Below are 16017 nucleotides of genomic sequence, written 5' to 3'. Positions count from 1 at the left end.
ACACTTACAGCAATAATTGGACTTTTTCTTAGCTAATTGTGAATTTAAAATTTTAATCATATGTGAAAAAAGGCCTTTAGAGCAACACAGTAATTTTGTTGCTCAACTGTTGTGATAGCTGAACACATATATAATCATGAACATTATGTAAATTTTAAGGAGATTTTAGATGTTTGAATGGTGAACTTTTCCTGTTTTCAAAATGGAAAAAAGTAAAAGGTTATATGTGATTCAGGGATGGCCTGGAGGCATAGCATGATGGTATATGAGATACAGACATTTAAAAAGTTAGATGAGGACTTCCCTGTTGGCACAGTGGTTAAGAATCCGCCCTGCTAGTGCGGGGGACACGGGTTCGAGCCCTGCTCCGGGAAGATCCCACATGCCGCAGAGCAGCTGGGCCCGTGTGCTGCAACTACTGAGCCTGTGCTCTGGAGCCCACGAGCCACGACTGCCGAGCCCGTGTGCCACAACTACTGAAGCCGGCGCACCTAGACCCCGTGCTCCCCCGTGCACCACGGTAAGAAGCCGACATACCGCAACGAAGAGTAGCTCCCGCTCGCCACTAGAGAAAGTCCATGTGCAGCAACGAAGACCCAGCGCAGCCAAAAATAAAATAAATAAAGAGCGAATCATCTGAAGTTCTGTTATGTGCTGTAGCTTGAATAATCCGTGAAGGCATTACGCTGAGTGAAATAAGCTGGATGTGAGGGGCGGGGGGGCAGTTGTACAGGGAGACAAAAATATTGTATAGTTCCACTGGTGTAAGGAATTTAGGGTTGGGTGGACAAATTCAGAAGTGGAAAGTAGAGTGGCAGTTGCTGAGGGTTGGGAAGGAGGGTGGAATGGGGAGTTACTGCTTAGTGGGTGCAGGGTTTCTGCTTGAGGTGATGATGGGGTCTGGAATTGTGTGGCATCATGAGTGTGCTTGGCGCCACTGAATCGTACACTTAAAACTGGTTTAATGGAAGATTTAGGGAAATTGGAACCCTTGTGCATTGTTGGTGGGAATGTAAAATGGTGCAGCTGCTAAAGGAAACAGGATGGCATTTCCTCAGAAAATTTATAATTACTGTATGGTCTGGCGATTCCACTTCTGGGTGTAGTCAGAACTGAAAAAAGTAAGGTCTTGGAGAATAGCCCAAAGGTGGAGGCAACCCAAGTGTCCCTTGACAGATGAATGGATAAACAAAAATGTGGTATATACATACAGTGGCATGTTTTATGGTGTGTGTGTATTCAGCCTTAAAAAGGAGAATATTCTGACACATGCTACAACTTGGATGAACTTTGAGGACATTATGCTAACAGAAGTCACAAAAAGAGAGTCATAGAGACAAAGTAGTATGGTGGTTGCTATGAGCTGGCAGGAAGCGGGGGATGGGGAGTTTAGTGGGTATAGAATTTTTTTTTTTCAATTTTCAAACCGGAGTTTTAGAGGGCAGTTTTAATGCCTTTGAAAAAATGGTTAAAATGGTAAATTTTGCATTATGTATGTTTTACCACAATTTTAAAAAAATTAATCATCTGAAACTTTCTTTTAGGTGACTTAAATGCTGGAATATTTACCAATATAGAATCATGCTGTGGATCGGTAATAGAGAGGGAAATTATAAACTGTTCGTCTCCTGAGATTCCTGCAGAATTTAATGAACAGTTTAACACTAGGAAGAACAAGCAAGAACTAGTAAGTCATGATAACGGAGCCAACTTAGAAAAAGAAAACAGTTATAATGACCAGTGTAATCAGTTCACAAGAAGAGAGAAACAAACAAAACATATGAAGAAGTGTCCTAAAAGGCCTGATTGGAATATAAATAAACCACTGAGACGGTATATTCCAGCATCAGAAAAGTACCCTAAACAGCTTCAAAAGCTGAGAGAAGAAAAAAGAGTAAGAAGGCAGATGGAACTGCTTCATTTGGTAGAAAGAAATAATCCTGGACACCTCTCTCAAAATAGAGTCACTTCACCAGATGTTGTTCTTCATTCATCTCAAGAAACTGAACCAAGTTTCAGGTGGCAGCTAGTCAAAAAGGTAAAGCTCTTCTGTCTAGAAAAACATTTTAAAGCATGTATTGAAGTTTTTAGAATGAGAATACAGTTCCACACATGCATGTTTTGACAGGGCTATTCTGGGTGTGAATAAGAGTTCTAGAAATTTGCTGTAGTTTACAGCAGGGGTCAGCAAACTATGGCCAATAGGCAAATCCATCTTGCTGCCTGCTTTTGCAAATAAAGTTTTTAGCAATACAGCCATGCTCATTTTTTTTTAACCTATTGTCTGTGGCTGGCTTCATGCTGCAAGAAGAGTTTAGAGTAGTTGCAACAGAGACCACATGGCTCACAAAGCCAAGTGTTTACTATGTCCTTTACAGAAAAAGTTTACACTTAAACCCTGTATAGATTAATGCTATTCTTTATTCAGATACCCATTCAAAACTCTTGTTTATAGTCCATATAGACAGAGGATAATTTACAAGGTCAGGAATTAATGGATTGGTTTCTCTGACTCTGGAGAAGTACCAACCCTCTCCTATCCTGTTATCCAGTATGTGTTACTCAAATATTATCCTCAGATTATTTCAACAACCACTAAAAACATTTGTGGGGACGTATGGAAACACTGTTAACTCCTGTCTATCATTTAGGAAGAAGAACCTCAGATAATTAATTCTTTCAACAAGGAAAGGTATGTTATGGATTCCGTAGCTACTTAGTGCTTTCTGTGTGATATAAAATACTTGCTCAAAATAGAGGTGAGATCAAGCATGTATGCATGTCTGTGAAGACAGTAACAGGAAAGTTTGTGACTTCAGGTGAATAGAGATTTAAGGGAAAGGGTGTCTGTCTGGCATTTTACCTAGAATTTGAAGGTCCAAATTGGACTGGACCTAGGCATCCTAAGCAGGAATGTGGGTGATATTTTGTTATCTTCAGACTTTAACAGTTTTGATTTTCCAGGTATGTCAGCAGTGGAATAGACATTCTGCTTGGATTGAGGGGGGTAGGGAATAAATGACTGGTAGGGATAATGAGAAATTAACCAGTGGGAGATTTTAAATTGTTAGAATTTTTATTCTCTATTTTTGTGCACAAACCGGCTGGTTTAAGCTGTCTCTGAATATGGCTCTAATAGCAAGTTTAGTTTAGGCGGTAAGTATATTATTTTATGGTGAATTCTAAGGAGAAACATTAGGTTTAAATTAACTCAGGTAGCGTTGATCCTCACAAGCTAGTAAATTTCTCCCTGTTCTAGCATATATATATCCTCAGCAAGTACTAGTAAACCCCAAATTAATCCCATTTTGTTGCCCTGTTTTAGGAAATGGTATCATAGAACTCAAGCCTCTTACATATAGTGTTCCTAAAGGTGTTATAGGTACATTTAGAATAAATTGAAATGTGACTGAAGAATAGAATATGCTTAATCTAAAATAAAATACAGTTTTTCATTCATGCTTTTTAAGAAGTCCCTTATTGTGCTTTTTGGAAAAATACAGGTCTCAATCACCACCAGTTCCAGCAGTGAAAACCAGAACGCAGCAAACTCAGACACTAAAAAACAGTACTTATGAAAGAGAGAATCTGATCTCAGGAGATAGTCAAACAGAATTATCACCTGGGTTTTCTGAACCATTTCATTTTATTCCCTATGTCCGAACCAATGAGATCTATTACCTTGATCCAGATGCACCATTGTCTAGGCCTTTAACCCAGGATCCTCAGTACCAAAATCTACATGGTAAGTAAATATAAGTGTACCCCCCCCACAATTAAAAATCCAAATTGCCCCAAGAGAGGTAGAAAAAATTTCTCTCTTTTGGAGTCAATTATTAAAATTTTTACTGAATATTTATTACTTACTTGGTGCTTTCCTAGGATATAAATTTATTAATGAATCCATAGAATGTTATAGCATAGGGCTATTTCATATTATAAATGTATTTGAATTTTTGTCATTTTTATCTGGCTTCAGACTGTGACCAAGAACAGCTTTTTGACCACCTCAGGGACCCACTTCTTAATCCTAACTTGGTGAAAAACAGGGATCGACAGCAAGCAATCCTTAAGGGACTGTCAGAACTGAGACAGGTATGAGCTCTTCCAAAGTTTGGATGTGACCATTTTCTGGTGGAGGGCTGTGTTTTACCAGTTTTACTAAACATCGTTGGTTACATGACTGTTTCTTTCCAGCATGAAATCATGAGACATTTTGAATATTAAGACAACTTTATTGAATGAAAAAAGGCATACATTTGAAATGGCAAAGCATGATCAATAAGGCCCTAAAACCAAAGGCAGAAAATAAATACAGTTATGCTTTAATTCTTAGTAATGCAGTTCACATTTTTTTGAACGTGTTGGCTGTGTTTGGAATAGAACTTGACACAAGTCCCAAAGAGTAATATAATGTGAAATTACAGGTATAATCTTACCAGACTACTTTTTCTCCCAGACCAATTTTGACTCATTATCTGCTCAGATAAAAATAAACACATCAAATATTTAAGGCTATAACTGTTCTCTACCGGCTGGCCTTAGAAAACAAACAAAAAAAACAAACACCTGTCCCTGTGCTTAAAAAAAAAAAAAAAGACTTACAAAACTGGTTTTACGATTAGCTTTGATTCACAGTATACTTTGTGTATTTGGGGAAAATAAACTGTAGTTTTAGGATTACCCTTTTCCATGTCCAGTCATTTATGAATGCCTCCTGCATTTCAAATTGTTGATTCAAGTGTTGCTTAAACAGTTCTTTCTTATAGAACTAGAAAATCACCCCCACTAACCCAGGATTATAAAGTGTCCCTTAGTTTTTTAAATGCTGTAGCTTTGGTTACATGTGGATTGAATTTTGTAACTCAAGCTTGGTAATCCACACAGTGAAGATTTTACTTAAACCTCTTTTTAAAGTGACAAGGTATATTCTAGCTTAGTAGAGACAAAAGTTGTAGCTTAAGAGAAAGAATGTGATGTATACACCTTCACCTACATAGTGACCGTATCTTACTTCAGCAGGGCCTTGTACTAGCCACTAAGGTTAATGCAGTCAAGATAAACACTGGGTGTTAAAGGGAGACTCATGACCATTTTAAGAGCATTTGGGGAAAAGGAAAGCGGTGGTGTTCAGCCCCACAGTTAGGAGACATGGTTTTAAGAAAGGTCATTTCTATTGGTTGTATGGCTAAAAATCTTACAAATGTGTGATAGCTGCACAGTATCCAAGTGAGAAAGTCTGGTGTAAAAATTGAAAATTCTTGAGTTGAACATGACAAAGATAACGTTTAAGCTATGGCCAAGTAACTGAGCGTAATACGTGTTTTCAAAGTAAATATAGTTCTGTATTAACAAGAGAGAAAGGTAAAATAGGAATAATTTGCCCGTCTGCTGCACACCGTACTAACATATCAATATGATTTCAGGGCCTTCTCCAGAAGCAAAGAGAGTTGGAAACTAATCTCATGCCTTTAGCTGCAAATCAAGAAGAGAATTTTAGTTCTTCGTTTTAAATGTAGAAAATCAAATCCTTTACATTTGATTTGTCTTCCAAATTATGAAATGAGATTGGTTGTTGCTTAACTGTATTTATCAAATAGCCTAGATTTCTTTTTAAAATGCTTATTTAAAACTTGTACATTATGTAGTAAAGTATGTGTGTATATATATATTTTAAAAAACAATAAAACAAGACACTTGTAAAAAAGTAGTAAAAAAAAAAAAAAAAATTTTTTTTCCTGCTCATCACAATGTGGGTATTGAGGTACTGATCTACTTACCTTAACACAGTCTGGAGTTTACAGTGTTCTTCCACACTTTTTACATGTAGCTTATTAAAATATTACTTAGATATTTTGCTCTATAAAAAGATTTTAAAGAGTAGAACTCAAAGTTCTTTTGAGGTGCCAAAGGAAGGTCTGACATACTTACTTTTACTAAAATAGCCCAGATTCAGTTTAGGCTTACATGGAAATTTTTTTAAGTCCTTTTTTTAATGACTTCTTTTATTGTAGAAACTACAGTTTTCAAAAACATTTACAAGTTTGTATTAGTAATGGAGAGGCAGTTATTAGCAATACATGTGGATTTAAAATTTATCTTCACCATGTACTTTTATCTGTGAATTTAAAAAGTTAGCTTTAGTATATATAGCACTTAAGTGCTTACCACCTGAAAAATATACTTACATTTTTCTAACAGTTTAAAAATCTACAGCAAAGTTTATTTCAAATTGTTTAATGCCTTTAATAACCAAATTCATATTTCAAAAGATAGATAGGTTTTTGTTTAAGGACCACACAAGCACTGAAAATTGTAATTATCAAATATTCTCAAATAAAAGGTTGACCAAAATTTTAGCAACAGGTGATTTTACATGGTTGTCTAAAAATAAAAAATAATGCTGCCTGGTGTTAAGTCCTTAGTCCTATATGTACATAGTTTTATCATCTAAATGAAATGGCTTTGTTCAATAAATCTTGAGGTATTGAGCCAAAATCGTGTAAATATTAACATCACTGGCTTATACCTGTGTAAAAGCACTATACAAAAAGCTTAAAATAAATGCATTAGTTGATATCAGTCATTTCAGCAAAAGTAGCAAATGCATTAGTTGATATATCATTTCAGCAAAAGTAGCTGGGATCATTGACATTAGAGGAAGGAAAAAAAAGTAAAGCCATTGTTCACTATCCTTTTGCAACTATCTAGTTTTACATATAAAACAGGCTTCAATTTGAAGCCAAAGTACAGATGACATAAGTGTAAAACTTAAAAGTGCCAATATGAGATAATTCAAGTACAATATGTTAAAAATATATATTTATTTCAATTTTCAGATGCTTCAACTGTTACAGGCCATCATGATTTAAATAAGAGGAAAAAAAACATTTGCAAAAGGAAAAGAAACCTTTTGTTTAGAGAATGAAATATAAATTGTGAATTCACTTTTAAGAAACAGAAAAAGGCCATAACAACCTACTTTAAAAAAAAAAGTTACTGTAATTATTTCTCTTTTGAAAACGGCCTGGAAGTATCACTTTTCCACCAACTTAATGGAGATTTCTCTCTATCCAAGTTTTGAGTATAAGCAGATAAAAAGTAATTTCCACTTTCTTCAGACTGACTTGATGAAAGGGCATATGGTGTCCCCAAAAATGTCTGATGAGTGAGAACATTAAAATGACTAAACTGATGGAACATATTTAATTGACTGTGATAAACCTGAAAGTTGCTATATGAATCCTGTTCAGCTGAATTACTGTTCTCTCCTTCAGAGCATACTATATCAACAGAAGCTCTCTCTTCAGAATCAATTTCATAAGTCTTCTCTTCTAATAAACGTTTTTGCAAGTCAAGAGACGATTGCAACTCAATTTGAATATTCTTTTTTTGATCTGTTCCACGTGATCCTTTGGTCTCTTTCTCCAACATTTCTGAATGAAAATTGCTGCATACTTCTATTTTTGAGATTTCATCCCCTGAATCCAGAGACATATCCTCTTCGTCCTTTTCATCGTTTTCTAAAAGAGCTACATTTAAAAAACAAAAAGTCCTCCTCTATTGAAATACACAATTTGTTTAAGTTTTAAAATTATACACTACTCACACAATATAATGCGTCAGGGTCTGCAAGTCCACAATCCCTTAAAGCTTGGTCTTCTGCCACAAGTTCACTTAGTCACAACACTCACACTAGGTGTGAATGTCCAGATAATCCGATGCTAAAAGCTTCTGCGAAATGTGTTCACGTTTAATGTTGGGAAATCCCAACTCCCAGCTCCAAAGGGGTTAATGTCAAAACAGCATCTAAAGTTATACGGTAATTCAGTATTCGACAAGACAAATATAAAATAAAAATTCTGACATCTAGCTTCACTGGATTACTACTAAACTGGTTAGCTGTATCAAACGTTCGAACATCTCTGCTTTTCCTCAAAAAACAAAAGTACATCTTTCATTTTACATAAAACCTGAAAGCAAAGGCCATCTCACAAAAGACTAAAGCTATGGATATCTCTACTACCTTGTAATTAAACTGCTTTAATTCACAACAGAAGCCAATAAAGCTTACATACCCTCAAAAAGAAAATGCCTACTCTATAGTATGCAGTCTACATTAACTCAAACACTGACTACAGTATAATAAATGAGCAGATTTTGTGTATGCTAAGTAAAAGAATGATAAATGCCTTGAAACACTTCCCCTGAACCTGAGTTTACACTGAGGTGAGCAGTTTCAAAATTAGCATTTCATTATATGAAATCAAAGCAAAACCATTCTTTTTCTGTCTGCCTTAAAGAAAATGAAAACTACTGAAAAGTTACCTGACTGCGACTCAAGATTCTCATTAGCACCAAGCAAAGGAAGGTTTTCTTCTGTGATTGAGTTGTGATAGCCCACAAGATTTTTAAAGTTTTGCATAAAGTCTTCAGCAGTCGCAACCACTATTCCATTATCGGTATAACTGGAAAGCATCTTGATACTCTTTTCTAAATTGAAAAAAAAAAGAAAAAAGTTGAGTATAAAACACTTGCAAATATAAAATGATAATGCCTGCCTCCAAAATCCTTTCCTCCACATTTTCAGAAACACCCAACACAGTCCCACAAAATCCTTTCATACACATTCCTGTATTCACAGTAGAAAGCTTAAGAGCACTCTCTTTACCTGTTAAAAAGACTATGTGTCGTTGCTGTATGTTTTGAGCCTGAAGTCTGATAAGGCAATCCAATTCTGGAGCATTTCGAGTTTGTGAATCACAGTTGTGGTATGACAAAATTTCAACCAGATGTTTCTTCTGATAGACATTCAGAAGGGTCAACAGACTCAGTGCTTTAGCATTCAATCTGTGAAATTAAGTAGTTCAGTATCTGTATCTGCATTTCTAAAATTTAGTATGGACATTTTCACTTGAAATTAAAGCCATAATTTCTCAATTGAGGCAACTAATAACAACTGCACTGCTTAGCTCACTGCCTGATGTACAGGTGCTTCTTAGTAGAGGGAAAGCAGGAATTGTGCAATCCATGGGTAACTCCAGGGGCTTTCTCTGGGTACAAAGCCTGAGGGCCAGCTATTCAGTTCAGACAAAAATCTCAACTTATTACTTACTAAATAAATTACACTTCTCTTCAGCTTCACTAATTTAGAACTGTAATGAAGGGTGTAAAAGGACAAAAAAATATAAATCTTTCCTTCAAAAAATAACACGGCTCTGAGCTATTTCTATACTTCCAGATGCAAGGCAACATGTGGTAGAAATTACGGGCTATTGTCAGGAAGATGACGGTACTAATTTGTACAAGTTATACCTCCGGGCCTCAGTATTGCTATCTGTTATATAAAAATAAGACTTCCCCAATGCTTACTTCACATGAAGATAAAACAAGTTTTTAAAAAATGAAATAAAAAGTTAAATAATTTAAAATTACTAAAGCCTGAATTTCCCTAAGTGTGTCCGATGGAATATCAATAGGTATTAGAAGAAAAAAATGTTTTGCGGTCTAGGTTTCAGAAATGCTGACTGACAAAATGTAAAACAGGATCCTTAACTACAAAGTTTCTCAGATCTTCAAATGTATAAATAAGTACATTATATGGACTCTAGTAGCAGGATATAGTATCCCAAACTCATCTGATTACAAGAGTCATTTGCAGAGCCTCTCAAGGGACTAGTGTTCCAAGAATCATGTTTTGAGAAGTGACTTCTGGGCATGTTAGAAATCACTTATTACATAAATGAATGTCTTAATCATAGATCCCTTTATCATGTCAAGATTAATCCTTGTCTCATATGTGTAATATTATTAGATTAACAATTAGGAGAGGGCCTGATCTACTTGGCATGTACAGTTCCATAAAAAAATAAAGAATGCTGGTTATCCCGTTTTGATGATTATTCTAAACCCAAGTGGTAAAGTTTAAGCCAATTTTATCTCTATACATAACTAGAACTTCAACAAACCTCTACATAAACAAGAATATCATTTTCAAACAGGCTAGAATAATTCAGCATCTACATTCCCTTACGGCTGGCAAAAGACATCTGTGAAAACTGAGCAGCATCTATAATTTACAAACATATAAAAAATAGCAAAATTCTGTGAACACAATGTTAAAATCAACAACCAATATATAGTTATTTTTCAAACCTTACCTGCCCAGTTCCTTTAGTTTTTTCTGAAATTTACAGTGGACTTTCCATTGCCATTTTCCTTCTGGAGTACTAAGTTCTTCGAGGAATGTCAAAAAATTTTTAAGGTTCTCTGTTAGAGATAATGAAGTTCATTTTAAATTCAATAAACAAGTCACCCACTCCACAACTGAATTAAGGAAGAAGTGTTTGTTGATATCATGTAGGAACACCTACTTTCCTATGTAGTATTTTCTTTCTCTTTTTTTCCCCTCTAAGGGAGACAGATCTATACATCCTCTCTGAGATCTAAGAACATAACATCTACACACAAAAAAACATGTTGGTAACAATAACAAACCAAAAGTAATCCAAGGGAAGTAGGTACAGAGAGCCCTGCTTTATACCAGACTTAAGAGGAAATTATTCGTAAAGAGTAAAAGAATGGGAAAGAAATCTGAGGTAATAAAAGCTCAAAAAATGATGGAAATGTACTAGTTATCTGTGACTGGCAGAATGGACAATGCATTAAAGTATGAGTGAGTCACTAATGAGAAAAACCTAGAAAAGACATGTTACATGCTTAAAAGAATAAATAAATCTTACCAATTGTGATTACTTCTGGATTTAGAATGGATTCATCAGAAACGATAAAACCTCCAGATACAAATAACTCATTGTATGTATGATTTTTAACATCATCCAAACTATCAACACCAGCAAAACTAACACAAGGAAGCTTCTTTAAAGTCACCAAGCCAGGTACCTATTTAAATACCAAAATAAAAATAGAAGTAAGGACAGACAGACTCAAGTGTGAAGTAACCTACATTAGATGTACTATGGCTCACCTATATTAGTGTGTTGTCTCTGCAAAGTCAAGCACAAAAACAGTATTTCCAACATTATTTCTAAATATACAAACCAACATTTATGTACTGGGCATCTACCTTGAACAGAACTCTCTAAGGAAGAGGCACTTAACAAGAGACCTGGAAACACAGAATGACAAATGCTAACTTGCCTGGCCCTGTGAGTACAGTCCGAATTCAAATGAGGCAACAGCCTACTGACTGAAACAGTCAGGAAAGACTTCAAAGAGCAGTAGGACTTGAGACAGTCTCCTAAGACTAGACGGGGTACCTCCAAACCCAAGGGAAAGGGGGACTGCTTCAGCAAAGAGGGGGTACAAACAGGTTTTACCTAGGACATACAAATAAAGGTGATAACAATATAAAGAGAGTCAGCAGACCCAATGGCATTCAAGGAGTCAGTATTCTTAGTCTTGACCATTTAAGCGATAGGTAAGATCTGTGATGTGCCACAATTTAAAATTTTGTAGAGGTATAAATATGAATCTCATGAGCTGATTCACAGAGGGTAGTTTAGGTCTCAAGTCCTAAACCTCCCAACCTCAAAGTTTTATCTCCTTTAAAGCTTATGAGGATATTTTAAAGACAAACAGCTTTAGTCTCAAAGATAGTAGGGATTTTTTACAACCAAAATAAGCAAAGAATTCAGCTTAATAGTCTACCTTGTGAATGAAACCTGCAATGTCTTCATTTTGAATAATAATCAATAGTTTATCTAATTTTGATCTTCTTTCCAAAAACTGTTCTGGATGACACTCTGTATTGCCTAATTTGATAAGATATTCCTGTTAAAGAAAAAAAACTAAATCAACATTTAAAAGCTTTTTTGCAAACATCCATTTAACACGAGAAATGCAAGATAAAGTAGTTAAGTTTAACTACTACTAGACCACTAATAATGATGCCCTTACACTAGGGACCTCAGAGATCAAGTCCACTCTTAGAGAAGACTCTGAAGCTCAGACCTTAACTGGTCACAATCACAATGTTACGACGCTATGCAGTCAAAGCCAAGTAAATGCTAGCTTGGGGTAACAGAACCAGAAAAGCAATGGATTAGCCCAGGTTCTTAACTCTTATTACTTATTCTGGGCAATCCAGAGCTCAGTCGTTAACCACTCTCACTCCCATTTTCCTTTCCTTTTGAAGCAGGCCCTTGATTCTCTGCAGCAGTGTTACCGGTATACTCCTTCAGAGTTAAAAAGCACTTTTATGACTACTGTAGTTCCTTTAACTCACAACAGCCCCAGGATCATTCATACAGAGCTTCAGTATGTACAACGTTACTTACATATTAATTAGTCATGCCTGCCAAGTTTACACCTTCAAACAAAACACTCTCCCATCTAACACATCCTTCCATGCTGCTGACACGGTACTACCTTTCAAAGGACACAAGAGAGCCAGTCCCAGCAGAATTCTCTTTGCTTGCTGGGGGAATCCTGAACTCTGAAGCAAACTGCAGGATTCTGAAGGTCACATTCCTCATTTCAGAGATACAGGAGATTAATTTTCTCAAGGTTGGCACCCTGGTTAGATAACCATAAATCTAAACCAAGGTTGCCTCACAATCAGTCTTTCAAGAGCTGTCTACAAGTGTCACACCCAAAGAGGATGCTTCTATGTAGCCCTAAAGAAGCATCTTCTACAGTGTTTGATTTTGCTCTAAAACTTCTAAAGCCTCTGGGCAAATCTCAGAGCAGTTTACAATCAAGTTATGAAAAAGTAAATTATTGTCTGATAGGCCTGCTTGTAATTTTTGGTCTTTTTACATTAAGAAATTTTAAATGCAAGTTTGTGTTAAATAAGACACTTTAACTCATAAAGTAACAAGTCAATTTGACTCCAGAAATATTTAGGAAGTTTAAAATTTTAATTCATAAAGTCCTGTACTATATATACTGTAACATTTCTGCTAGAAAATTTCCAATGGATATTGATTAAAAGAATTAAAAGTTCTGATCTGATTTCCTATCATATTTATAAAACACACAGCATCCTTTTCTTCTTCTACATAAAATAAATAGCAGAAATATGATTTATTCTAAGCCAGAATGGATTAAAAGCACCATTAGTAAGTAAACACATTTCCCACAAGTGTGTTACAATCAATTTTTAAAATGCAGTGGGAGGGGCTTCCCTGGTGGCGCAGTGGTTGAGAGTCTGCCTGCCGATGCAGGGGACACGGGTTCGTGCCCTGGTCTGGGAAGATCCCACGTGCCACGGAGCGGCTGGGCCCGTGAGCCATGGCCGCTGAGCCTGCGCGTCCGGAGCCTGTGCTCCACAACGGGAGAGGCCACAACAGTGAGAGGCCCGTGTACCGCAAAAAAAAAAAAAAAAAAAATGCAGTGGGAGGAGATGGAGTAATGGTGAGCACACTGGGAACTGTGCCCAACCCACTCTCTCATCTAGCCCTACACCACCATGTAGCTATGCCCCAAAGAGCTGGAAACATGTTGCTGGGGGTGGAAGATTGTTGAGAAGCTCAATGTTCAATCATACAGGGCAAAAATGCAACCAAGAAATTCCTGGTAAGTCTGGTTTCATCTTCCCAAGAAACTACAGGGAATTGGTAAAGGCAGCACACTGAGCACTCTGTTGCCCCCATTTCCATGCTCTTCACATTCTCATCAACACATCACATGAAACATGCTGACGTCAAAGAGATCCTCAAACTGACAAAAGGCTGAGGACATGTCAAAGCATGGAGTTTCTGGGCCACTCTGGCTATACGCCACTTATTTATAGTCCCCTCTGCTTCCTCTAACTAAAAAAGCAGAAACTTATCATGGTAAGTAAATTCCATAAATAGGAGCAGGCATTTATTTTAAAAACTAAGGCATTCCCGGGCTTCCCTGGTGGCGCAGTGGTTGAAAGTCTGCCTGCCGATGCAGGGGACACGGGTTCGTGCCCCGGTCCGAGAAGATCCCACATGCCGCGGAGCGGCTGGGCCTGTGAGCCATGGCCGCTGGGCCTGCGCGTCCGGAGCCTGTGCTCCGCAACGGGAGAGGCCACAACAGTGAGAAGCCCGCATACCGCAAAAAAAAAAAACACAAAACAAAACAAAAAAAACCAAGGCATTCCCTTAAGGAATTAAAATGCTATACAGTTTAGTGAATACTAATTGGCAACATTAAACCACTAATTGTCCCATGTGTTATAAATTACGTATCTATTGTTACAGATTTTACATACCTCTCTCTGTGTATTTTTTTAAACCAAATGCCTGAAACGCCAGTCTACTCCATAGCTTCAGTACAAAACACATACCTTGCAAGGACGAATCTTTCATGACTGGGGAAGTGTTTCAGGATCACCATGTTTTTTGATAATAAGGGCTACTGGGAAACCTGGCATGACCAGGGCATCAAGAAATGCCAAAATATATCATCATTAGGTCATCCTGGACAGTTTTATTTTTCTACCTGATTGATAAAACCCCCTGAGGTAAACACTGACAACTTCCTTTACTTCTCTGCATCTTTCCCTCCCCTTTGTTAAAAACCCAGTAAGAAACATTGAAAATCTTTAAATCAACAATTTAAAGGCATCTGCAATATGTATACAACTGGTCTTTAAAATGACACTATGCAAAACAAGATTAAAAATTCTAAGACATTTAGATCACCGGTTCTAAATTCAGTTGAAACTTACTAGTCTTTTATTCCATTCTGCATTAAATTATGAAAATAATATGGTCAACACCTAAAAACAAAAATCCATTTTACAGAGCTCAGACCCAACAAGAGAAGTTTAGACAGCATTACAATTACCTTCTCATTTAGTTACCTTTATTTCTTTACAGAGCACACTCTCCTCTTCTTCATGAATATAAAATTTCACAGTATTTTTCTGGACATCTTTCATGATTTTAACCAAACTGTTAAATACTTCAGGTTCTAACTGGCTTATAAAGTTTGAAAGAGCTGGTTGGGCAGAAATGTTTACATCACTGGGCGATTTTGTTTCTTTTTCTACTGGTTCCCGGGCAGTATGATCAGAAGTCACCACTGGCTCTGTGGCATGGTGTGGCTGGTTCAGTTCTGCTTCAGTTAAACCCAAAGCCGAAGAGGAAGGCTGCTCATTAGAGTTGGTGTCTTTCAGAGGATCACTACCAAGTGGCTCAAGGAGGTGTTTATTGTTGAAGTTGCTTGAGGAAACCGGTATGACATGCCTTCCCAGAGGACTCAATGCTATCTTAGTACCAGAATCATTAGGACTGGCTGCTGGCAAATTCCCACCCTTGGCTGATGCTTTGATAACAGTATTTAGTTTCTCATGCAAGCCATCTACAAACTCCTGTACAGCAGCTTTGGAAGTCTTAGAATATATGAACTCAGAAAGCCGTTTCATCTTCTCTTGTGTTGAAAAGGTAGGTGTGGAAATTCTGCTGACATATGAAACATTCTTCTGCTTCAGAATCTCTTCTATCTTCCTAGAAAAGAGACTGTACTCTCCTAACACTGTCCTTTCTGTGGTTTCACTCATTGCAGGCGCTTCTGCTGCTGGCACACACTGCTCCTCCACTGTCACCACCTGACCTGTCAACACGTCATCCTCAGTGGTGCCCTTTAGTGTGTCTGTAAATGGAGAGGATTGAAACTGATAATCAGAACTTCTCTGTCTACTTATTACCCGGGGGTCGTTAGGAAAGGCCTCCTGTGGTGGCAGACACACCAGTTGTTCTTCTGGTGATTTCATACCTATATGGGAAGAGTTTATTATTACAAAAGCAATCCAAAATAATAACATCTGAAAATACAAACTAATAAAGAAAAAAATGCCAGGTCAATTATATATTTAGAACAAACTATGCATTGGAAGGTAGAATAAAAACCTCAGATAATGGTGTGAACCTATTTCCTATGTGCCCTACTTATTTATGGCTGGTCTTTGTATTTCAGTAGCTAGAGTGGCAAGTCTGAATGTTACTTTCTTTGATTCCTTTTGAAGTATTCAAACAAGGGCCAATTTAACATCAATACAAATTAAGTCACTTGTTTATTTCT

General features: G+C 36.9%; 2 protein-coding genes across 14 annotated transcripts in view; one reads left to right on the top strand and one right to left on the bottom strand.

The window, feature by feature from the left end:
• The window catches only part of CCDC66 (coiled-coil domain containing 66), a 52342-nt gene extending 46651 nt beyond the window's left edge, over window positions 1-5691 (top strand). For 7 of the 8 annotated variants that reach the window (XM_065884937.1, XM_065884940.1, XM_065884938.1 and 4 more), the window contains exons 14-18: window positions 1545-2038; window positions 2652-2692; window positions 3504-3745; window positions 3980-4095; window positions 5427-5513. In XM_065884937.1, the coding sequence (XP_065741009.1) occupies window positions 1545-2038; window positions 2652-2692; window positions 3504-3745; window positions 3980-4095; window positions 5427-5513 (980 nt within the window). Of the gene's footprint in view, window positions 1-1544; window positions 2039-2651; window positions 2693-3503; window positions 3746-3979; window positions 4096-5426 lie in introns of all 8 variants that reach the window. The other variant, XM_065884933.1, reaches the window with a different exon arrangement.
• Window positions 5692-6805: 1114 nt separating this feature from the next.
• TASOR (transcription activation suppressor) overlaps window positions 6806-16017 on the bottom strand; it is a 49458-nt gene continuing 40246 nt past the window's right edge. For 2 of the 6 annotated variants that reach the window (XM_065884995.1, XM_065884996.1), the window contains 7 exons: window positions 14798-15588; window positions 11671-11793; window positions 10743-10902; window positions 10161-10269; window positions 8672-8850; window positions 8329-8493; window positions 7006-7532 (listed from right to left, as the gene is read on the bottom strand). In XM_065884995.1, coding sequence (XP_065741067.1) covers window positions 7006-7532; window positions 8329-8493; window positions 8672-8850; window positions 10161-10269; window positions 10743-10902; window positions 11671-11793; window positions 14798-15588 — 2054 coding nt within the window. Of the gene's footprint in view, window positions 7810-8328; window positions 8494-8671; window positions 8851-10160; window positions 10270-10742; window positions 10903-11670; window positions 11794-14797; window positions 15712-16017 lie in introns of all 6 variants that reach the window. The other 4 variants (XM_065884998.1, XM_065884994.1, XM_065884997.1 and 1 more) reach the window with 4 other exon arrangements.

This window comes from Phocoena phocoena, chromosome 10 (genome assembly GCF_963924675.1).
Source record: "Phocoena phocoena chromosome 10, mPhoPho1.1, whole genome shotgun sequence".
NCBI classification, from domain to species: domain Eukaryota; kingdom Metazoa; phylum Chordata; class Mammalia; order Artiodactyla; family Phocoenidae; genus Phocoena; species Phocoena phocoena.
The sequence above is the reverse complement of the archived record's forward strand: the minus strand, read 5'-3'. Positions and strand labels throughout refer to the sequence as shown.